Below are 25,427 nucleotides of genomic sequence, written 5' to 3' on the forward strand. Positions count from 1 at the left end.
AAGGCGAGAGTAAATATCCCTAGCAATGGGAGGCAATACCAACCAATGGCTTCAGGGTTCCCTCTTGCAGGGAATAGATTGCAAAATCTAGTGACTTTGCAGACCAGTAAAACCATTTAATTGAGTGTCAGTCAGTCTAGGGTCAGTCTGTTATATCTGGAGTATTTCTCCTGTCTTATCCGGTGCCCTCTGTGAATTTAAGTATGCTCTCTTTCTTTCTCTCTCTCGGAGGACCTGAGCCCTAGGACCATGCCTCAGGACTACCTGGCATGATGACTCCTTGCTGTCCCCAGTCCACCTGGCCGTGTTGCTGCTCCAGTTTCAACTGTTCTGCCTGCGGCTATGGAACCCTGATCTGTTCACCGGACGTGCTACCTGCCCCAGACCTGCTGTTTTCAACTCTCTAGAGACAGCAGGAGCGGTAGAGATACTCTCAATGATCGGCTATGAAAAGCCAACTGACATTTACTCTTGAGGTGCTGACTTGTTGCACCCTCAACAACTGTGATTATTATTATTATTTGACCATGCTGGTCATTTATGAACATTTGAACATCTTGGCCATGTTCTGTTATAATCTCCACCCGGCACAGCCAGAAGATGACTGGCCACCCCTCATAGCCTGGTTCCTCTCTAGTTTCTTCCTAGGTTTTGGCCTTTCTAGGGAGTTTTTCCTAGCCACCGTGCTTCTACACCTGCATTGCTTGCTGTTTGAGGTTTTAGGCTGGGTTTCTGTACAGCACTTTGAGATATCAGCAGATGTAAGAAGGGCTATATAAATAAATGTGATTTGATGATTTGAGTGTGTGTGATGTAGTGCTTCCCTCTTTGTGCAGTACCTGGGGTGGAAGGGCGCATCCTAACCCTGAGTGACCCTGAGTGGGAGAGAACAATATAAATATTTACAGTAGCTTCAGAAAGTATTCACACCTCTTGACTTTTTCCACAATTTGTTTCCTTACAGCCCACATTTATTTATTAAAAATGTAGATTGTGTCACTGATCTACACACACAAATACCCCATAATGTCAATGTGGAATTGTTAAGCAATTTTTTACAAATTAATAAAAAATTCAAAGCTGAAATGTCTTGAGGCAATAAGTACTCAACCCCTTTGTTATGGCAAGCCTAAACTTCAGGATAAAAACATTTGCTTAACAAGTCAGATAAACATGATTTTTGAATGACTACCCATCTCTGTACCCCACACATACAGGTAATTGTAAGGTCCCTCAGTCGATCAATGAATTTCAAGCACAGATTCAACCACAAAGACCAGGGAGGTTTTCCAATGCCTCGCAAAGAAGGGCACCTATGGGTAGATGGGAATATCACTGAGCATGGTGAAGTTATTCATTACACTTTGGATGGTGTATCAATACACCCAGTCACTTCAAAGGTGTCCTTCCTAAAATCGGTTGATGGAGAAGGAGACCGCTCAGTGATTTCACCAGGAGGCAAATGGTGACTAAAACAGTTAAGAGTTTAAATGGCTGTGATAGGAGAAAACAGAGGATGGACAAACATTGTAGTTACCCCACAATATTAACCTAATTGACAGAGCGAAAAGGAAGCCGGCATAGAATAATAATATTCAAAAACATGCATCCTGTTTGCAATAATGCACTAAATACTGCAAATAATGTAGCAAAGAAATTCACTTTTTCCCCCAAATACAACACATTTTTTGTGGTAAATCCAACATCAAAGTACCACTATTCTATTTTCAAGCATGGTGGTGGCTGCATCATGTTATGGGTATGCTTGTCGTCAGCAAGGACTAGGGAGTTTTTAGGATAAAAAAAATAAATGGAATAGAGCTAAGCACAGGCAACGTCCTAGAGGAAAACCTGGTTCAGCCTGCTTTCCAACAGACAAATCCACCTTTCAGCAGGAGAATAACCTGAAACACAAGGCCAAATATACACTAGAGAGTTACCTACCAAGACGACATTCAATGTTCCGGAGTAGCCAAGTTATAGTTTGACTTAAAATCTACTTGAGAATCTATGGCAAGACTTGAAAATGGCTGTCTAGCGATGATCAACCACCAACATTACAGAGCTTGAAGAATATTGTACAATCCAGGTGTAGAGAGCTCTTAGAGACTTACCCAGAATGACAAAAAGCTGGAATTGCTGCCAAAGGTGACTCTAACCTGTATTGACTCAGGGTGTTGATTACTTATCTAAATCAAGTGTTTTATATAGTTAGAATCTCTTCCACTGACTTTTTGGTCAACAATCCACACTAATCCCTTTAAATCCCACTTTAACAAAATGCACATAGGGAAATTGAGAGCTCCAACAGGCACAAAAACCTGTATTAGCTCTGATCTAAAAAGCAGAAATAAAAATCAGAACTCCTATTGAGACTCTTGCAAGCTTAAAAAGGGGAACTCACCTAAAAAAAACATTTGTATTTTTGTCATCAGTCCACTGTTGATACAGTCCCAAAATGTTTGTCATGTCAGTCCCGTTTTAGATACTGGACTTTCAATAATAGAAGTGCCACCAGCCACATCATCATGATGAAGCAAAATGCATTTTGGGACTGTATCAATTAGAGGTCGACCGATTATGATTTTTCAACACCGATACCGATTAATGGAGGACCAAAAAAAAATAGCCGATACCGATTACTCGGCCGATTATTTTTTTGTATTAATGACAATTACAACAATACTGAATGAACACTTATTTTAACTTAATATAATACATCAATAAAATCAATTTAGCCTCAAATAAATAATGAAACATGTTCAATTTGGTTTAAATAATGCAAAACAAAGTGTTGGAGAAGAAAGTAAAAGTGCAATATGTGCCATGTAAGAAAGCTAATGTTTAAGTGCCTTGCTCAGAACATGGGAACATATGAAAGCTAGTGGTTCCTTTTAACATTAGTCTTCAATATTCCCAGGTAAGAAGTTTTAGGTTGTAGTTATTATAGGAATTATAGGACTATTTCTCTCTATACGATTTGTATTTCATATACCTTTGACTATTGGATGTTCTTATAAGCACTTTAGTATTGCCAGTGTAACAGTATAGCTTCCGTCCCTCTCCTCGCTCCTACCTGGGCTCGAACCAGGAACACATCGACAACAGCCACCCTCGAAGCAGCGTTACCCACGTAGAGGAAGGGAAACAACTACTCCAAGTCTCAGAGCAAGTGACGTTTGAAACGCTATTAGCGTGCACCTGGCTAACTAGCTAGCCATTTCACATCGGTTACACCAGCCTAATCTTGGGAGTTGATAGGCTTGAAGGGGTGGAACGTTCCAACAGGAATCTGTTCCAAAAAACGTAAAGTAAAAAGGTTGCCAACCAACAACGCATACAAAGTAGCAACTCATACAAACCTAGCTAACTAGCTGCCGAATAGGCATCAACTCACCACGTAGCTTATTCTTAATGTTTGTCCATAGGCAAACAGACATGTGAGGACAGACATTTTTTGGAATAAACGTGATGAGTGAAAAACGCAATGAAATAGACCATGCGTTGTTTTTTGGAAACCTTGTTATTTACGAAGTTTTTGGAATAGATTCCTGTTGGAATGTTCCACAAATTATACCCACCCAGGTTGAAGTCATAAACAGTGCAATGCTTGAAGCACAGCGAAGGGCTGTTTGAATGAATGAGCCTGCTGCTGCCTACCACCGCTCAGTCAGACTGCTCTATCAAATCATAGACTTAATTATAATATAATAAACACACAGAAATACGAGCCTTAGGTCATTAATATGGTCGAATCCGGAAACTATCATCCCGAAAACAAGAGTTTTTTTCTTTCAGTGACATACGGAACCGTTCCGTATTTTATCTAATGGGTGACTAAGTCTAAATATTCCTGTTAGGCATTGATGTTTATGGTTAGGTACATTGGTGCAACGACAGTACTTTTTTCGCAAATGCGCTTGTTAAATCAACACCCGTTTGTCGAAGTAGGCTGTGATTCAATGAAAATTAACAGGCACCGCATCGATTATATGCAACGCAGGACACGTTAGATAAACTAGTAATATCATCAACCATGTGTAGTTAACATAATCACAAGTTAAGATAGTTTTTTCTATCTAAGTCTAATGCTAGCTAGCAACTTACCTTTGCTTCTTGCTGCCCTCGCGTAACAGGTAGTCAGCCTGTTAATCCTTGTGGAGTGCAATGTAAGGCAGGTGGTTAGAGCGTTGGACTGGTAACCGAAGGTTGCAAAAACGAATCCCCCCTGAACAAGGCAGGTAACCCCCGTTTCTAGGCCGTCATTGTAAATAAGAATGTGTTCTTAATCTGACTTGCCTAGTTAAATAAAAGTGATATATATATATATAAAAATATAAATAAATAAAAATAAAATAGGCAAATCGGTGCCTAAAAATACCGATTGTTATGAAAACTTGAAATCGGCCCTAATTAATCGGCCATTCCGATTAATTGGTCGACCTCTAGTATCAATAGATGTTTTTTAATGGAGTTCCCTTTTGACCTGAATGTTAGACCATGGCCATGTTGCAAGAGTCTCAATAGGAGTGCCAATTTAGTTTTGCCTTTTAGATCACAATTAATAAGATTACACGGACAGGTGGAGCTGATCCTAGAATTCCTACTCAGACGCCTGATACATATGACCCCTGATATATTTAAAGACCTCAGGTTAGTAGACTTGATTCAGAGACCTGCATCTCCCTCTGATGTGTTTATAAAAAATAAAAATAAATACAAAAAAGGGGTTTCTTCCAGTCTCTTGGGAAGAGGGTTCATTACAATTACTATTTTCATCACTATTCAAAGCAGAGGGATTTGAGAAACTATGGAATGTCATTGGGGAAATCACACTATGGGACTATTTTAATTGCAAACAAAGGCCTGAACATAAGCACCTTGAAAAATGAAAGGTCAGCAACTTCACGATAAAGAACAGGGGATAAAAATAACAGATGACTAACGTACCATAGGCCTCCTGAGTGGCACAGCGGTCTAAGGCACTGCATCGCAATGCTAGAGGCGTCACTACAGACCCAGGTTCAATCCCCTGGCTGTGTCGCATCTGGCCGCGACCAGGGGACCCATGAGGCAGCGCACAATTGGACCCATCATCGTTAGGGAGGGTTTGGTCAGCAGGCATGTCCTTGTCCCATCGCGATCTAGTGACTCCTTGTGGCACGCTGGACCAGTCGCCAGCTGTTCGGGGTTTTCTCCGACACATTGGTGCGGCTGGCTTCTGGGTTAAGCGAGCACTATTTCAAGAAGCAGTGCTGCTTGGCGAGGTCGTGTTTCAGGGGGGCGCACGCCTCTCCCGAGCGATGGGACAAGACTAACTATCAATTGGATATCACGAAATTGGGGATAAAAAAGGTAAAATAAATATATATTTATATTTTTTGGTCAGCATTTAGGTCCGCCTCAACGCATTTGACAGGCTTTATTCCCATTCGAGCATTAGCAGAATCTGAGACAGCAGAATCAGCGTGGTTGTTCCTGTTGACCAAACTGAGCTCCAAGGAAAATGAATTGAGATATTCAGTGTGCATGCACCTCAATGGTTCAATGCAACTGTGTGCATGACAGTCAGGGCCATTATTGATTCAATAGACCTCAACGTCAATATGTAGTCTTTCATAAAACAACCACAGCAACAACAAAAACCTCACCTTGAATATTAAACAGCGAAATCAAAAGGTAATGTACCATGGTGGTTGGATGTTTCATTACTCTGTATGAAATCTAGCCAAATCAACTTGGACAGTAAGTGTTCAAGACACTCCCCCGTATGCATCAGCTCTCTTCATTAGCAGCAACACACCTCACTCCCCCTCATCAGTACCAATAACCCCCACCTTGATAAAGGCAGGGATACCACTTTAAAAAAGCCACCACCTGCAAAAATTAGCCCTCTTTCAACCATACCAGAATGGAACTAGAGATTAATTATTGACTGAGTATGGAATGAGTGTGGTGTGTGGCCACCAACATATCTTTCGTTTTGTTATGTAGATTTATATTGTTCAGCGTTTGATGGATTGTTGTGCATATACAGTAAGTGCACTTCCCTTGTTTGCTAATTGAGTCACACCGTACCACTCAGAGTCTTCAAACTTACGAGTAAAAAAATAAAAAATAAAAATACCCTCTGCTACACACACACACACACACCTTCAAATTAGTGGATTTTGCCATTTTAGCCACACCCGTTGCTGACCGGAGGATAAAGTTGAGCTCACAGCCATGTGATCTCCATAGACAAACATTGGCAGTAGAATTGACTTACAGAAGAGCTCAGTGACTTAACGCCATGCCGTCATAGGACACCACCTTTCCAACAAGTCAGTTCGTCAAATTTCTGCCCTGCTAAAGCTGCCCCGGTCAACTGTAAATTCTGTTATTGTGAAGTGGAAACCTCTAGGCGCAACGTCGGCTCAGCCGCAAAGTGGTAGGCCACACAAGCTCATAAAACGGAACAGAGTGCTAAAGCGCGTAAAAACAGCCTGTTCTCGGTTGCAACACCCCTTACTGCGTTCCGAACTGCCTCTGGAAGCAATATCAGCACAAGAACTGTTCGCCGGGAGCTTCATGAAATGTGCTTCCATGGCCGAGCAGCCGCACACCAGCCTAACAAGCTGCTCGCGTCGCGTGCGTTGCAAAATAAACGCATACATGTTATTTAAGTCATTGCACCCACACGCCAACGAGCGTCTGCGTTGACAAGCGCTAAAATAGAAGTCAGTTCTATTTGTGACACTGAACGCAGTGCAAGTCCTGCCTCTCCCATCTCTGTTTATAAAAGCATATACCCACGTGCCATCTCCTCATTGGGTATACCCACGTGGGTGATTGAAAGATGAACGGAGGTCGGTCGTTTGTGGTAATACACCTTATTAAAAAAAGATGTCAATAGCCATATAAAGTCCAAAGAAGTAAAATCCTGGAAGGAGGAGAGATGTCTAGAAACGAGTCGGTTGACTGTTATGTATGGATTAATTGTCGGATTAGAGGACCTTGTGCATTTCAGGTAAAATAACTCAACGTTTAAATCCCAGGACAAATTAGCTATTAACAGCAAGTAAGCTAAATAGGACGAATTAGCTAACAACCACAAGCTAGCTAGCTAAATTGCCATTAATGTTTAATGCTTTTCGACCGGTCCCTAAATTAATATAATTGGTTCTGAGTTTGTTCTGATATTTCAACCTGCGTGTCGTGATCATGTTTGGTGTGATGGGACACAATCAATTTGTGCACGATGGCGGACGCAGTTTGGGCATGGTGTAAGATTAACGTCAAGCATCAGCTGGTGTAAAGCTCACCGCCACTGGAGCAGTGGAAATGCATTCTCTGGAGTGAGGAATCATGCTTCACCATCTGGCAGTACGACAGACGAATCTGGGTTTAGAGGATGCCAGGGGGAACACTACCTGCCTGAATGCATAGTGCCAATTGTAAAAATTGGTGGAGGAGGAAAAATGGTCTGGGGCTGTTTCATGGTTTGGCCTAGGCCCCTTAGTTCCAGTGAAGGGAAATCTTAAAGCTACAGCATACAATGACAACTTTGTGACAACAGTTTGGGGAAGGCCCTTTCCTGTTTCAGCATGACAATGCCCCCGTGCACAAAGCAATGTCCACACAGAAATGGTTTGTCGAGATCGGTGTGGCAGAACTTCACTGGCCTGCACAGAATCCTGACCTCAACCCCATCGAACAACTTCGGGATGAATTGGAACGCTGACTGCAAGCCAGGCCTAATCGCCCAACATCAATGACCGACGTCACTAATGCTCTTTTGGCTGAATGGAAACAAGTCCCTGCAGCAATGTCCCAACATCTAGTGGAAAGCCTTCCCAGAAGAGTGGAGGCTGTTATAGCAACAAAGGGAGTACCAACTCCATATTAATGCCCATGATTTTGTAATGAGATGTTTGACGAGCAGGTGTCCACATACTTGACCATGTAGTGTATACTGCAATGTAAACTTGCGAACTTGTCACGTCTCGACTAGGACTGGCGGTCATGATATTTCGTCAGCTAGTTAATCATGCAAAAGACTGCCGGTCTCACGATAACTGACCGCTAATTAACAAACACTTTTAGCATCTCCAGGCCTCTACACATAGAAGGTGCTTCAGCCTTTGGAACATCAGGTGCATCTTGAACTGGGGACAATAAAAGGCCACTGTAAATGTGCAGTTTTGTCACACAACACAATGCCAGCAGTGTATCAAGTTGAGAGAGTGTGCAATTGGCATGCGGACTGCAGGAATGTCCACCAGAGCTTTTGCCAGAATTGAATGTTAGATTCTCTACCATAAGCCGCCGCCATCGTTTTTGATAATTTAGCATTACATCTAACCTGCCTTTAAAACCAAGGTACGTCCAACTAGCCTCACAATCGCAGCCCAAGTGTAAGGCGTCGTGTGGGCGAGTGGTTTGCGGATGACAAAGTTGTGAACAGAGTGCCCTATGGCGGCAGTAGGGTTATGGTATGGGCAGGCATAAGCTACGGACAACGAACACAATTGCATTTTATCGAAGGCAATTTGAATGCACAGAGATGCCGTGATGAGATCCTGAGGTCCGTTGTCGTGCCATTCATCCGCCACCATCACCTCATGTTTCAGCATTATAATGCACAGCCCAATGTCGCAAGGCTCTGTACACAATTCCTGGAAGCTGACGATGTCTTAGTTCTTCCATGGCGTGCATACTCAGACCTGTCTCCCCTTGAGCATGTTTGGGATCCTTTGGATCGACGTGTACGACAACATTCCACAGGACACAATCAACAGCCTGATCAACTCTATGTGAAGGAGGTGTCACGCTGCACACCAGATACTGAAAAGTTATTTTCTACACCCCTACCTTTTTTTAAACGTATCTTTGACCAACAGACGCATATCTGTATTCCCACATGTGAACTCCATAGATTAGGGCATAATGAATTTATTTCAATTGAATGGTTTCCTTCTTTGAATTGTAACTCAGTAAAGTCTTTGAAATTGTTGCATTTACATGAATGTTCAGTGTAAATTTAACAAACTGAAATAAATTGGGTACACATGGCAATTAATCCATTATTTATTTTAGGCAGGTCTAAAGAAACGAAGAAAATGTATTTTTCCGAAGAACAGAATAAGATTTGGCCTACTGTTTATCTGGCTATGCTCCATGGCATTGGCTGCAGGCTTGTTCATTTAGCAGACAAGATATGCTTTTAAGTCCCATGACATTTTTATATTATATGATTTTATAGTAAGAAGAATAAAAACTGAACTTAGCATAATAAAAGAGGATATTTTTCCCCATTCCGGAGTGAGAGTGCACATATGAAGTGACTGTTGAGAGTTAGATTTTAGAGTTTTGGCAACTTTAGTTGTGAATGATACAACCATAGAATGCCTTCGAAATTAAAACATATGGGCTGCATGATGCGACTTGATTATTGATGATTTGAGAAAGTCGGAAAAAAAGCTCTGTTCCTTGCCTCAGGCTGCACAATCTCTCTCATCAAGAGATCCTATTTTCACCTATCGGACTATTCTCTTGTACTAATATGTAAAATTAGTTCAGATTTATAATGGCCCATTATGAAATGGGCAGGAACAGGGGCAAGAAAAAAAAGACACGTCATCCATAAGCACTCGAATGGAGGCCACTTTCTCGACGGTTCGTTTAACTCGCGTCAGGTACGCTCTTCTGGTCATTTCGTTGCGCGACAGGTGATATTCCACCAAAACTTTGTATACCATAGGCTGCCCAACCTTGTTCCTGCAGCTACTGAGTGCTTCATTTGGGATCCAAGTGAAATCTGTTCAGGAACATCGATAGTAACATGTTTTCACAGCAAAACAAATTTCATTAAACTGTTGACAGTCCCTCTCTCTACGCGCTGGAGAAAGGAATGAAGGAGAGAGGGGGAGATGGAAACACACAGTGGTGAGATTCTGTAGCTAAAGGTAATGTGTCAGCCTATTACAAAAATATACTGAACAGTTCATAAGGAAATAAGTCAATTGAAATAAATGAAGCCCTAATCTGTGGATTTCAAATCACTTCGAATAAAGATATGTATCTGTTGGTCACAAATACCTTAAATTTAGGGGCGTGGATCAGAAAACCAGTTAATAGCTGGTGTGACCACTATTTGCCTCATTACACATCTCCTTCCCAAAGAGTTGATAAGGCTGTTGATTATGGCCTGTAGAAGGTTGTCCCACACCTCTTCAATGGCTGTGCAAACTGCTGGATATTGGCGGGAACCGGAACTTGATGTCGTGCACGGTGATCCAGAGCATCCCAAACATGCTCAATGGGTAACATGTCTGGTGACTACGCAGGCCATGGAAGAACTGGGACATTTTCAGCTTCCAGGAATTGTGTTTCAGCCTAGCTCAATGCTTTCTCTGGTGGCGGGGAAGCCAGCAGAAAATACGGAGCATAGGGGTTGGTATTGTTCTCTAGTTGTGCAATGATTGGCTCAGGGTGTCGCTCATGGGACACTACGTCACCACTAAATCTACGGGGAGAGCTAGAAAACTCAAGCCCCTTGGGTGCTGCCATAGATTTACATTAGAAGTGCCCATCCAAGAAGGCTCAAGGTCATTGGCCACAGATACAATTACGTCAAATCTCTACCAGAGCTTTGATTGGATTGATCATGTCAACATCATACTTTAAAAATCTTAGCTAGAAAGCAGTCATCATCATGCATGAAGTCGGCAATCTACTGGCAAATCATTTTTAATCCTTGTCACATGAAGAGAAATAATGAGAAACTATAGATAAAACGTATCGGTGCTCATCAGCCATAAACATTAAAAACAAGTTGGAAATCGCTAAATTGAGTTGAATTGAGTACTAAGGCACCACTGCAGCCCCGGGTTATATCCCAGGATGTGTTACAGCCGGCCGTGACACCCATGGGACGGCGCATAATTGGCCCAGCATCATCCGAGTTAGGGGAGGGTTTGGCCGGCCAGGATGTCCTCGTTTCATCGTGCTCTAGCGACTCGTGGCGGGCCGGTCGATCGACTTCGGTCGTCAGTTTCCTCCAACACATTGATGCGGCTGGCTTCTGGGTTAAGCGGACAGTGTGTCAATAAGTAATGCGGCTTAGCTCTCGACTTTCGTCGAGTCCATAGGGGAATTGCAGCGGTGAGAGAAGATCGTAACTACCAATTGGATATCACGAAAGAGGGGGTAACCCCATTGGCCAGAAAAGTTTGAATACATTGGCCATGCTGTCAGTCCAGCATGACTTCTGTCGTGTTCAAAACAACTGTAAACTCGGATCTGGGAAATCTCAGACTTCAGTGAGTTCAAGAAAACTGGGAACACAGATTAAACTAGCTCTGATGCGGGAAATAATTTTGAACGGTCAAACAACCCTAAATTCCAAGAGCCCACAAGAAGGACCGCCATGCCACCTTCCTCTTCACATGAGCACAGCACAACAAGGGGAGTCCAAAAATGTATTGTATGCTGCTGCATTATGTAATATGCCAGGAATATATCTATACTGTAGATAAGAAAGTAATACTAAGTGTATGTTGTGTAGTAAACTGTTAGTAGCCCATGTGCCTCACCCTAATAATTTGGTCTATTTTCACCTCTTAAATTTTACCTACTGTTCTGACTTGTTGGTGCACATTTAGCCTATAGCCTTAGAGAAATGTCATCATCAAATATTAAGATAAAAGCTTTCATTGTCTGCTTATATGCCCCCTTTATTTATCCTATGGTTCTGACTTGGTGTACAGGGAGAATACTGTAAGAATGGTCTATGTTCTTTTGTCATACATTTCAAAAGTGCTGAACAAAGTTTTCTTGACTATATCCATCCTAGCTCGCTCATTAATGTCTTAATCGAAATTACGGATTGCAGTAAATTGCAGTAAATGAGGCTGAATGAACTGTTTCGCTGCCAGACAAGACTCCGCTGATAGCCAGGTGTAGCAGTCGTAAGGTGTTGGGAATGCTGTCGGGACAGCTTTATGTAAGCCTACCAGTTTGTCAGCACTGTTTGTCACAGTTATAGTGCAATTCAAGTATTGTGTAGTGGCTTTGCTGGCATTCATCAGAAAACATTTGAGTTTGCCCCACCAAGATTTACATGTTAAATCGCCACTGCAAAGATGCAATGTGAATTAAAAAGTAGACTCCGCTCCTCAGATTCTCCTGTAGTGGTAATGGGGCCTTAAACCTTTGTTTGATCAAGTGCATTTCCTTTGTTGTCCATGTGACCACCTGATACAGACAATGTGTTTCTCTGATCCTAGTTAAACCACCATACATCAACTGTCTACTGTGACATAATTTGAAGCCTGCAAAGACCAAGATCAAAACCTGATTTAATAAAAGGGTCAAAAGACTACCCTCTTACAGACATACTCATTGCGTTGCCTTCCACCCATCCTACCCAGACTAAACTATATATATATATATATATATATCTATATCTATCTGCCTGGTCCCCAGGCTCAATTGCACTTGAAAGGGCTGTGTCTTAAAATGGAGGCGGGAGAGGGAGCGAGCCAGCTACAGCTGTATTAAATGGGACTTTGAAAAATTGTTTAAATTGCCAATCAAAATTAATGTTCTATCACATCAACCATATTATTTTAGGGATGCCCAATTGAGTTCGGGCATGTGAAAACTACAGTATTTATAAGATGCGTACTTTGAGATTTTGCTAACTAATTTCCTTGTTTAACACTAGAACCGCTTTATTATTTTAAAAATTACTCCACCATTTTTAAGTCACGCCCCCCTGCATCCTTCACGTTTCCTAAATAAGTCTATAAATACACTGTTGGTGTAATAATCATAATATCACAAACAGAACTAGAGTTATAACCAGTTTCAGGAGGGCATGTCATTTTTTCTTTATGCCCCCCTCCCCCCATTGCCCCTCACAACAGTAGGGCCCGCTGCAGCTCCTTCCTCCTAGAGTTTAAAGTGCCCAGCTGATAATCACCTCGAGTATTGCCTCAAAACTGAACCAAAACTATACTGAAACTATTTACACACATAAGAGATTAAATCAATTAAGTATGATGGGGAGAAAGGGGGAGTTGATGAGCAAGGGAAAGTGAATGATTACGTAATCACAAATTGTGAATGAAGAACAGGGCGGGCCATTCTATTGATCCATTCTAATTCTAACCTTAAAAATGGTATGTACCCTATATTAGTCCACCGAATCAAAGCCGTCTACAGTGAGCGTGCGCAATTGTACATGCTGAACGGCTATCAATATCTGGGAAAATATCCACATCAGGCAGCAGGTGAGCGAGTGTTGGAGAATGTGGTGATGAGGCTAGTGAAACCTTATGGTGGCAAGGGGAGAAATGTCACCATGGAAAATTTCACTTCATTATCATTGGCGAACAAGTTGCTTGAGAAGAAAACAAGTCTGGCCAGCACCATAAACAAAGTGAGATGGAGCTACCTCCCTTTGCGCAAAATAAGGCACCTGCAGAGCCGTTGTCCAATGGTGCTGAAGAATGACAAGACAATGGGGACACAAAGAACCGGTGACTATTACGCACTACAACGAAACAAAAGGTTTGTCAAAGTGTGTCAAGCAAGTGAAAGTTAGCAAAATTGTCTCAACTGTTAGGACAAGGGATAACAGCTAAATGAAATCCAAATGGTGCCATTGTGTAAAGATGCACGCAACAATTAACTATTTGACTGCTTTCATCAACACTTCTAGTCATAATTCCATTATCGCTTTTGTGCTGAGTTTCACTATTTATCAAGAACACTTGGCACTTATGTTTAGGCTACTGATGTTTTCATAATTTGACCGTGTCTTTTGACCTTGCATCTTGGTGGTTGGGGTATGTTTTTTTTTATAGTTATAAAAAAATTAAGCTGTTACCGTGTTATAACACAAACGCTTTCTGTTTCATAGTTGTGACAATGGCACACCAGAAATAAAATTGATTGAACACTTGAATTTTGGCATTTGTGATTTTTTTGTTCTTACATATAGCCAACAGTAACAAACTAAAGAAAATGCTAGTGTTATCTGAAATAAAATAAAGATTAGAATACAATGTTACCCAAGGCCTTCATAAAAACAATAAAATTATTATTTTTGCAATATGAAATGTTTTAATTACACTGTTAGAATGTTGCAGTCAGAATAACTTGAAGGGGGGGGGGGGGGGGGAGAGAGACTGTCGAGGCCCAGCGGTTCTAGTGTTAAATGACTTGCATTGCTCACGCTTTGAAGTCCACAATGTAGGGGAGGTTCTAAGAGTTGCGCTAATGGTGATGCCATAGCCTCCTCATGCCATAGCCTCCAGCACTTAAGAGCGTTGGGCCAGTAACCGAAAGGTTGCTGGTTCAAATACCAGAGCAGACTATGTGAAAATCTGTCTATCTGCCCTTGAGCAAGGCACTTAACCCTAATTTTGTCCATCTGGTGTGACAAAACATTTTATATATTTATTAAACCTCACGGTTCGACAGAGCCGGTTGGAAGACAAAATTACCTCAAAATACACAACAAATAGGAGGAAGAACAGCAAATTGTTGATCATATTCTTATTATGGTTAAAGAAAACTGTATTCATTAATCTAAGTGTGGCAAGCTACACAGCCCTGCTCCCCACCTTGTGGAGAGATGTGTGTGGACCATATAGACCCTCAAAACTACACTGGCCCTGGTCCATTCATTGCAAATGAAAGCATACAACTAACTGGTTGTATACCTCACATGCATGAATAATTTAACCATAAACTATAAAATAGACAATTAACATTGTGGAATAAAACCTTCGGTCCTGTGCATGTCAAGAAGAGTTAAATTGGCACACTTCCTCAGTGCATCAATTGGGTCCTATATGGCGTGTGGAGATTATAAACAATCAGAATTAAAGACGCCACTTCTGCTGTATTTGCTGCTTTCTTGGAATCGCATCTCACTTGACATAGCCTACAACATACACCAGTCATGATCGAACATAGGCTTATCATTCTGGCGAATAGCCTAGGCTATTGCACGTCGCTCGGTTAGGCACTTACCATTTGAAATTAACACCACACAGAGCAGCAGAGTTCCTTTGCAAGATGGTAAAATTGACATCGTAGATATCTCGGTAAATCCAGTAAGAAATCGTGAATACAGGAGTCTTCAAATATACCTTCCGACCGGTGTTTGCCTATGGCAGGTTCTTCGAGAGTCAAGTTCAATTGTTTACAATATGTGGTGGTGTAGCCTTACTGAATCGGTCTATGTCAAATCTGACAATTGTCTGATTGGCTTTATGATAAAACGCAAGGCATGACGAAGACGTCTTCTCTTTATAAAGGAGCACCAAGCGTCATAAGAAAGTTACAGGTATCCGGATTAAGTGGCTCAATTGCGCCCTTAATTAAGCATTCCACAATGTATGTTCCAAATATGAAGCCAAGTCGACTGGTTAATAAATTCAACAAATGCGCAATTGTTCACAAATACTTGGCAAACAAATATACTATTTGATGTTGAATTCCTCCGCGCTGAGTAGGATAAAGGCTGAGAGAGTTGATGGTATAAATTGATGTGCCTGAGATACAACACTGATTCACTTAACCTACAGAAAGATAAACGTAGTGTTTTTCAAACGGTCCTAAAACTGGACAGCGGTTGATTTCCACGACGGGGCAATTTGTTTTTTATAAAAAAAATCAAATAAAATAAAAACAACCAAAGCCGGATGTAACAACTTAGCCAACAGACGCGATGAATGGAGAGTCCGTCCGTCGGTCTTCACTGTGCGGTAGGCAACACGGGCTCGGGTTCAAAGACGGGTGGGTGCCTTTTGTCGGCTGCCTCCTGCCTTTATTAAAAAGTTCTCCAGAGCACAGGTAAGCAAAAATGGAAATTCTAGGATTAAAAGGCTATACTAAAAAGAAACTCGAATAATATTGGATAGGCTGTGAGATTCCGCGTTTCCAAAACTATCACAGCGTTTCCCAACCCAAGTCACTGATGATTCATGCAGTGATTTGATAGTTCATCTAGTTGCCAGATTTTAAACGGCAGTCCACGTACCACGTTTCGATGTTAGGCTACCTATATATTTCTTCTACACGTCCTCAGACACAAGAATGTTGACCATAGTTATTGAATCTGCGGCAGTAGTCCAAATCCATCCCCTCACTGTGGTCAAAAACTCACGGGCAGTTCGACTTGATTGTTTCGCACTATCCTGCTCAGCGTTGACCATTTACGCTTTCGTTGCCGCTCGTCTGGTTAAGGGAATAAAGGGAAATTGCTAATACATACTCCTCGTATGCGTTGTGTCCGGTAAAGCAGATTTTAACAGTAAAAAGGCGACTTTCTCAAAGGCAGTTGCTACAGAGATCGCTCTCCCTCGGTCTGAGGATTCCACACGCACAGCTGAAAGTGGCATGAACCAAATTTCAATCACGTGGTACCCTCATCAGACCTCAGTCTGACGCACACAATGCACCGTTTATTCAATGAGATGTACAGTGTGCATGTGTAGCCTATCATGTATTTTTTTCAAATCAATTTGTGAATTAGTGAATTAGTATCGAAAACATTTCGACAATTCTTATAACATGTTACATGTAGCCTATTCATTCCTTGTTGAGCCATAAGCAAATGTAGGCTATTGATTAAATCCGAAATTCCAGGTGAGCAACGTGGTCTCAGGGAATGTCGTATTAAAACCTGTTGGGGCTAGAGGGCACTTTCTGCCCAGCCGGATAAAAAACGTACCCGATTTAAACTGGTTACTACTCTTGCCCAGAAACGAGAATATGCATATAATTAGTAGATTTGGATAGAAAACACTCTAAAGTTTCTAAAACTGTTTGAATGGTGTCTGTGAGTATAACAGAACTCATATGGCAGGCCAAAACCTGAGAAGATTCCATACAGGAAGTGCCCTGTCTGACAATTTCTTCTCCTTCTGTGGCATCTCTATCGAAAATACAGCATCTGTGCTGTAAAGTGACATTTTAAGGCTTCCATTGGCTCTCAGAAGGCGCCAGAAAGTGGAATGACATCTCTCCAGTCTCTGGGCGAAAACAGCAGGAGATTTTGTGAGTGGTCAGGCTGAGAACAATGACACTGGAGATGTGCGTTCATATGAATTCTCCATGTTTTTCTTTCTCTCTTTGAATGAATACGTCGCCCGGTTGGAATATTATCGCTATTTTACGAGAAAAATAGCATAACAATTTATTTTAAACAGCGTTTGACATGCTTCGAAGTACGGTAATGGAATATTTTGATTTTTTTTGTCACGAAATGCGCTCGCGTGTGACCCTTCGGATACTGACCTGAACGCACAAACAAAACGGAGCTATTTGAATATAACTATGGATTATTTTTTTGGAACCAAAACAACATTTGTTGTTGAAGTAGAAGTCCTGGGAGTGCATTCTGACAAAGAACAGCAAAGGTAATCCAATTTTTCTTATAGTAAATCTGAGTTTGGTGAGTACCAAACTTGGTGGGTGTCAAAATAGCTAGCCTGTGATGGCCGGGCTATCTAATCAGAATATTGCAAAATGTGCTTTCACCGAAAAGCTATTTTAAAATCGGACACCGCGATTGCATAAAGGAGTTCTGTATCTATAATTCTTAAAATAATTATGTTTTTTGTGAACGTTTATCGTGAGTAATTTAGTAAATTCACCGGAAGTGTTCGGTGGGAATGCTAGTTCTGAACGTCACATGCTAATGTAAAAAGCTGGTTTTTGATATAAATATGAACTTGATTGAACAAAACATGCATGTATTGTATAACATAATGTCCTAGGAGTGTCATCTGATGAAGATCATCAAAGGTTAGTGCTGCATTTAGCTGTGGTTTTGGTTTTTGTGACATTATATGCTAACTTGAAAAATGGGTGTCTGATTATTTCTGGCTGGATACTCTCCTGACATAATCTAATGTTTTGCTTTCGTTGTAAAGCCTTTTTGAAATCGGACAGTGTGGTTAGATAAAGGAGAGTCTTGTCTTTAAAATGGTGTAAAATAGTCATATGTTTGAAAAATTGAAGTTTTCGGATATTCGAGGAATTTGTAATTCACGCCACGCCCTATCATTGGATATTGGAGCGGTGTTCCGCTAGCGGAACATCTAGATGTAAGAGGTTAACGAGAGTCTTGTCTTTAAAATGGTGTAAAATAGTCATATGTTTTAGAAATTGAAGTTCTAGCATTTTTGAGGTATTTGTATTTCGCGCCACGCGATTCCACTGGCTGTTGACTAGGTGGGACGCAAATGTCCCACCTTGCCCAGGAAAGTTAATCCAGCCACCAGACAGGTGTGGTATATCAAGAAGCTGATTAAACCGCATTATCATTCCACAGGTGCGCCTTGTGCTGCAGACAATAAAAGGCCACTAAAATGTGTAGTTTAGATGTCTCAATTGTTGTTTTTAAAATTTACCACTTTTTCTCCCCAATTTCGTGATATCCAATTGGTAGTTATAGTCTTGTCCCATCGCTGCAAGTCCCGTACGGGCCTCGGGAGAGGCGAAGGTTGAGAGCCATTGCGTCCTCTGAAACACAACTCTGCCAAGCCGCACTGCTTCCTTACTCACCGTTCACTTAACCTGGAAGCCAGCCGCACCAATGTGTCGGAGGAAACACTGTACAACTGCTGACCGCAGTCAGCGTGCATGCACCCGGCCCGCCACAAGGAGTCGCTAGAGCTCGATGGGACAAGGACATCCCGGCCGACCAAACCCTCACCTAACCTGGATGACGCTGGGCCAATTATGCGCCGCCTCATGGGTCTCCCGGTCACGGCCGGCTGTGACACAGCCTGGGATTGAATCCTGGTCTATAGTACCTTAGACCGCTGTGACACTCTGGAGGCCCTTGATGTCTCAAGTCTTGGGGGAGCGTGCAATTGGCATGGTGACTGCAGGAATGTCCACCAGAGCTGTTGCCAGTGAATTGAATGTTCCTTTTTCTACCATAAAGTGCCTCCAACGTTGTTTTAGATAATTTAGCAGTACGTCCAACCGGCGTCACAACCGCAGATCACGTGTATGGTGTCATGTGGCCGAGCAGTGTGGTGATGTCAACGTTGTGAACAGAGTGCCTCACACTCTAAAAAGAAAAGGTTCCTGGAGTATCCTTTAGTGGTTCTTAAAATTGAAACTGTGGGGGAACCCCTATTAGTTCACTATCAGTCACTTTAAGAGTGTGCTCCTAATCTCAGCTCGTTACCTGTATAAAAGACACCTGGAGACAGAAATCTTTCTGATTGAGAGGGGGTCAAATGCTTATTTCCCTCATTAAAATGCAAATCAATTTATAACATTTTTGACATGCGTTTTTCTGGATTTTTTGTTGTTGTTATTCTGTCTCTCACTGTTCAAATAAACCTACCATTAAAATTATAGACTGATCATTTATTTGTCAGTGGGCAAACGTACAAAATCTGCAGGGGATCAAATACTTTTTTCCCTCACTGTATCTATATCCACAGTAAATCGAGTCAACATAACCCGAAAGGCCGCTCAGCAAGGAAGAAGCCACTGCTCCAAAACCACCATAAAAATGCAAGACTATGGTTTGCAGCTGCACATGGGGACAAAGATTGTACTTTTTGGAGAAATGTCCTCTGGTCTGATGAAACAAAATAGAACTCTTTGACCATAAAACCATCATTATGTTTGGAGGAAAAAGGGGGATGATTGCAAGCTGAAGAACACCATCCCAACCGTGAAGCACGGGGGTGGCAGCATCATGTTGTGGGTGTGCTTTGCTGCAGGAGGAACTGGTGCACTTTACAAAATAGATGGCATCATGAGGAAGTAAAATGATGTGGATATATTGAAGCAACATCTCAAGACATCAGTCAGGAAGTTCAAGCTTGGTTGCAAATGGGTCTTCCAAATGGACAATGACCCCAAGCATACTTCCAAAGTCATAGCAAAATGGCTTAAGGACAACAAAGTCAAGGTGCTGGAGTGGCCATCACAAAGCCCTGACCTCAATCCCATAGAAAATCTGTGGGCAGAACTGAAAAGGTGTGTGCGAGCAAGGAGGCCTACAAACCTGACTCAGTTGCACCAGCTCTGTCAGGAGGAATGGGCCAAAATTCACCCAACTTATTGTGGGAAGCTTGTGGAAGGCTACCTGAAATGTTTGACCTAAGTTAAACAATTTAAAGGCAATGCTACCAAATACTAATTGAGTGTATGTAAACTTCTGACCCACTGGGAATGTGATGAAGGAAATAAAAGTTGAAATAAATCATTCTCTCTACTATTATTCTGACATTTCACATTCTTAAAATAAAGTGGTGATTCTAACTGAATGTTTACTAGGATTAAATGTCAGGAATAGTGAAACTGAGTTTAAATGTATTTGGGTAAGGTGTATGTAAACTTCTGACTTCAAATGTATGTCCTTCTTTGGCGCACATGACCACACAGCTGGGCAGTAGTCCATGTGCGACAAGACAAGGGCTTGTAGGACCTGTCTGGTCAACTGAGATGTCAAGAAGGCGGAGTAATCCCCTATCATGGATAGACCTCTTCCAATTTTAGCAACCATTGAGTCTATGTTCTGACCATGAAAGCTTGCATTCAAGGGTTACACCCATCAGTTTAGTCTCCTCAACTTGCTCAGTAGCCACATTACTCAATAATTGATCTAAACAAGGTTTAGCGTCGTCTGTCTTCTGTAAAGAAGCGATGTAACATGGAGAGATGGCCCTATGGGAACACTAACCCTTTAAAGGTGTGTAGTAATTTAACCTTTTGTTTAGTTGAATATGTTTTCTCGCTGATATGAAAGATACGTTCCTTATGTTTTCAAAACCATACAGCAAGCATTCTTTTTAACGTTCAGAACGAATGTCAGGGATGTTAACAAAACTCCCTCGAATAGACGAAACTGTCGTCAATAGGCACTAATGCAGTTAGCGTCTATGAATGGGTTACCTCTACCCTAACAGTCTTCATTTTAATAAACATTTATCGAAATGATCAAGTTAAAGGCTTATAGCATGCATGATAATACAAAGAGGCCATTAATCTCTTTATGAATGATGACTATTTAGCTGTTCATATCTGTTAGAGATGAACTTCATGCAATAATTACCAACGTGTCATATTTGATAATACACTATTACATAAGTCAACTACTGTCATTTCTGATTCAACCCACTCTTATCTGCTATTATCTAGTGTGAGCTCTGATATGGTAAACATCTTCACTCAATCATGAGCCTTATGCAGCTTTCACGTCTTGTCGGAAACTCTGCCATTTCGGACTTGCTAACATAGGCGAAAGAGTCGGATCCCGGGAAGCTTTAAGGAAATAACTTACTAATTCATTTTAATTCATTTTAACTCTGAGGTCCCAAGTTTTCGACATTATGTGAACGCAGCATTATTCCGGTTGCAGAGAGTGTTACTGAAAAGGTTCTGGTTTCAAAGTTTTTTCTGATTATTACAGCGTGTGGCGAACAGATCTAAATGTAAGACTATATACAATAAATATCATGCAACCTGTTACAGTCCCAATGAAAAAACTAAAAATGTCATTCCTCACAGAAAAGGGAACTAACAAGAAGTCACTTCCACAACAGAAAGGGTTTCAAAAGGGGTTCTGAAAGATACCCATGGTGCATCCACTGAAAGTTGGCAAGCAACTAATAATGGGCTTCTAAAAGACACCCATCATGAATGCCCTCTAAAAGGAAGGACAAACTAAAAGGAAAAACAGGAAAACCACCCACACCAATTTAGAATAGGGAATAAAACAAATATGGAGAAACAGGGGAAAACTAAACTCTGGTTTCTTTTTGGCTAACTAAAGTGGAAGAACTGACATGAGGTGTAGCTCTCCAGAGAGGAAGAGGCAAAGCGAGAGGTTTCACTCTCGCCAAAATCTGTCCAAAATAAGCCCAATGAGTTTCCATGGGCTCATTTTGGACCTAAGCTTGACGCACAATTTCCACCTTTGGGACTCTGACTCCCATTGTTAGACTGGCAACATAACCACATAGTCATTATCCCAACATCTCCTCTCCACCTGATGCACTGGGCCAGCAGGTCCAAAATACCAGCTGGGCCAGCACAGGTGAAACAAATCCTCACTAACGAGATCACTTTCTGGGCCAGCACAGGTGAAACACATCCTCACTAACGAGATCACTCTCTCTGGGCTAGCACATACTGACTAACGAGGTGACGCCAATAAGTGCACCTCAGCTAACATGCTAAAGTGCTAACCAACCTTGAAATTGATTGAGAAACCGAAAACCCGTAACAAGCCTAAGAATAGCAGAATTCTAAACACAGTAGCAAATAAACATCCACTTTTGGCCACCGTTTGCTAAGTAGATGACCTCACAACACAGCTGCTCCATTCTCTTCCAAGTTGAGTGAAAGCATCGATGTGGGAAATGGAGACTCCAACTCATTTTCTCATTGAAGCATGTCGCTTCATGCATTTCATTTGGCTCTGTTCTGAGATTTGTCAAGGCTCCAACAATCCACCCAGGGCACAGAGGTCATGATGACTATGTTAAGGGTTCAAAGGTCCCAGACGTGCTGTAGATTACAAAGGATTATATCACAGCTTTGAACCATCTTTGTACAGTGCACCTTACATTATTAGGACTGCAGATAAGGGATCCATTCCCCTTCTGGGGGAAAGTTGTCATCCTCAGGCTTCCAGGTCTTTCAATGATGTGCATCACACGGTCCCCCGGGCCCCCAATAATATTGCCACTGATACTGAGTATCTTTCTCTTAGTATCTTTCACTTCCAAATGTAGTGGCCTACACAACATATCTCACTTGTGGTGGCATTAAACAACATTCATTACTGCCAGCCCGAAAAGGTCTGCTGGGAATATAAATGCTATGTCCTAAAATATTGCATCGCTTTGGACTGCCTTGTTCTATAATGTTAGGCTAAGCTGCTTTGGTTTTGCAGCGTAAGTGATTGCACAGTGACGTTATCGTGTAGTGTAGTATAAGGATTTGGTACCCTTTTGGATTGACACTTGACGTCTGCACTCCATTTCAGGGCATTAATGTTATCAGTCGCAAAGTACATACTTTGGGGCAGGGGACATGCAATGGGCATCAGTGATAGAACCACAGCTAAATCTAAAACAATAGGCTTAACTGTCATGTAGATTTCAGTGCCCCAATTTTATGATGGAAGCAAAGTCTCTCCATTTTATAGTAATTTATCTAGTCTCTACCAGAACAAGGGACTTATATATTATAATTGTTGTGTAAGTCACTTGTGTCCAGAAGTCAGTGTCACTGTCTCCATATAGCCTTTTCCTCTTCTCTGGTGGCAGAAGAACATCCATAATTTGTTTTGTGCTGCTGTCTTACATGTTTAAATCATCATGTTGACTATTCTGTCCAACAGAAGAACAGTACTGTCTGGACAGAGTTGTTTTTTTCCCAAGGACTCGTTGAAATTCTGCACCATGTCTCTGAGTAAGATGTATATTTACCTCATATGAAATGCAATTAATTCTAAACAATCAATATTTTACCAAGCAAAGGACGGAATAAAAAATGCATGCTTTCTTTCTTGAGAAGAGTGAGTTAACGCAATGAGACACAGAGCAGCTTACCTCAAATAACATTTCAGAAAAAAGCCTTAGGCAGTGATTTGGACATAACAAGAAGAATATATTGATCATACTGTTTATGTACAAATGATTTATAGGTAATCAGCAATATCATAATTTCCTCAAAACTGAGGATACACTGTTGAATCATATTGATTTCTGTCTGATACTGCTAGACCAATGTAGTGTTACATAAGATGTCAAATGCTTGATGTGATGTCAGGCCCAAGTGCATGTTTTGTTTTTTGCCCTAGCACTACACAGCTGATTCAAATAATCAACTCATCATCAAGCTTTAAATATTTGAATCAGCTGTGTAGTGCCAGGGTAAAAAAACAAAACGTGCACCTAGGGGGGGCCCCAGGACCAAGTTTGGGTAACCCTGTGTTGGTGCGTAATCACTATAACAATGCCAATGTCAAAACCAAAATTTGGGAAACCCTGCACTAGCCCACAAATGCTGTGCCTCCAATTCATATCTGAACTTTTTGAACTGGATAGCGTGCACACAGGGCTTCCGATATCACAAATGATAGCCTACCTACATGAATAAACAAACTTGTTTTAGTGGAATAAGTGCTGCATGGAAAAATGGTCAGAAAAGGGCTCACTAACAACAATAATTGCTTATGATAAATCATAGCTCTTTACTTAATAATAATAATTAGGTGGGTGCTTATATTTGTCTAATTTCACAAATTTGTATAATATTCATAGCACGTTATAGATGCCATAACAGAGCATAATAAAACAGTATAATAAACGCTATTAGATAAAGAAGCGTTATGAAGGGGTGCACAGTTTTATATTTGCCCTAGCACTGCATACCTGATTCCACTAATTAAAGTTGATAAGACGATAAAGATGATAAGTTGATTAGTGGAATCAGGTGTGCAGTGCTAGGGATGCTGGGCCGGCAGGTAGCCTAGTGGTTAGAGTGTTGAGCCAGTAACCGAAAGGTTGCTAGATTGAATCCCTGAGCTGACAAGGTAAAAATCTGTCGTTCTGCCCATGAACAAGGCAGTTAACCCACTGTTCCTTGGCTGTCATTGTAAATAAGAATTTGTTCTTAACTGACTTGCCTAGTTAAATAAAGGTAAAATAAAATGTTTTTTAAAACACTAAGATAAAGTAATGGGCATGGGCTATATCATGGCTAAGAATGCTTGTAAGGTTACGTATCACTTCATAAGAAGGCACTTCAGCTAAAGTATTACTGATTAAACATTAAGTTAACCCATAGCAATAGACAACTGAAGAGTGGAGGTGGTGATACAGCTATAGTACACATTCATACAGTATCTTGGATTTTAGGTCTATATCAATGTGAACTGGCCTAGGTGTAGTTGAATGATTTGCCTCTGTGTTGAGTGGCTTGCCTCTTATCTCACACAGCATTACTAGTGTTTGAAAGGAAAGTAATTCCATGTCATTTCAGCAAGCCATGACACCCACCATCTCAGTTAGAAACAGGTTAGATTGGCATTCCTCAAACATTATTTTGTTGAAATTTATTCTCTGAGAAATTAAATTGATTGCACCTGAATTGGCCATTTTAATTTATAGGATTCAGATAATATTAAATATAGTACTGAACATCTGATTTGGATCAAGCTTTTTCTTACCAATGAGTAAGACATAGGAAATGAATTGCTTTCATGGATTGGCCTGAATTGTGAGGATGACCACAATGTATTTTCATAATGAGCAAAATCTATTGGTTTTCTACCCAAAGTTGCAAAGGAAATGTGATCTATTTGATAAATACAAGAGACCATTAAAATGGATGTGGTGGTACAACAGGAACAGTGGCATCTACTGGGCAAAACCTGGTAC

General features: G+C 41.2%; 1 protein-coding gene across 1 annotated transcript in view; it reads right to left on the reverse strand.

Moving 5' to 3' along the window:
- tmem132e (transmembrane protein 132E) overlaps nucleotides 1-16,407 on the reverse strand; it is a 367,581-nt gene extending 351,174 nt beyond the window's left edge. The window contains exon 1 of the mRNA XM_014197869.3: nucleotides 15,028-16,407. Coding sequence (XP_014053344.1) covers nucleotides 15,028-15,088 — 61 coding nt within the window. The 5' untranslated portion in view covers nucleotides 15,089-16,407. The remainder of the gene's footprint in view (nucleotides 1-15,027) is intronic.
- Between the last annotated feature and the right edge of the window lie 9,020 nt (nucleotides 16,408-25,427).

The sequence above is a fragment of the Salmo salar genome, chromosome 04, assembly GCF_965601325.2.
Source record: "Salmo salar chromosome 04, fSalSal1, whole genome shotgun sequence".
NCBI lineage: Eukaryota > Metazoa > Chordata > Actinopteri > Salmoniformes > Salmonidae > Salmo > Salmo salar.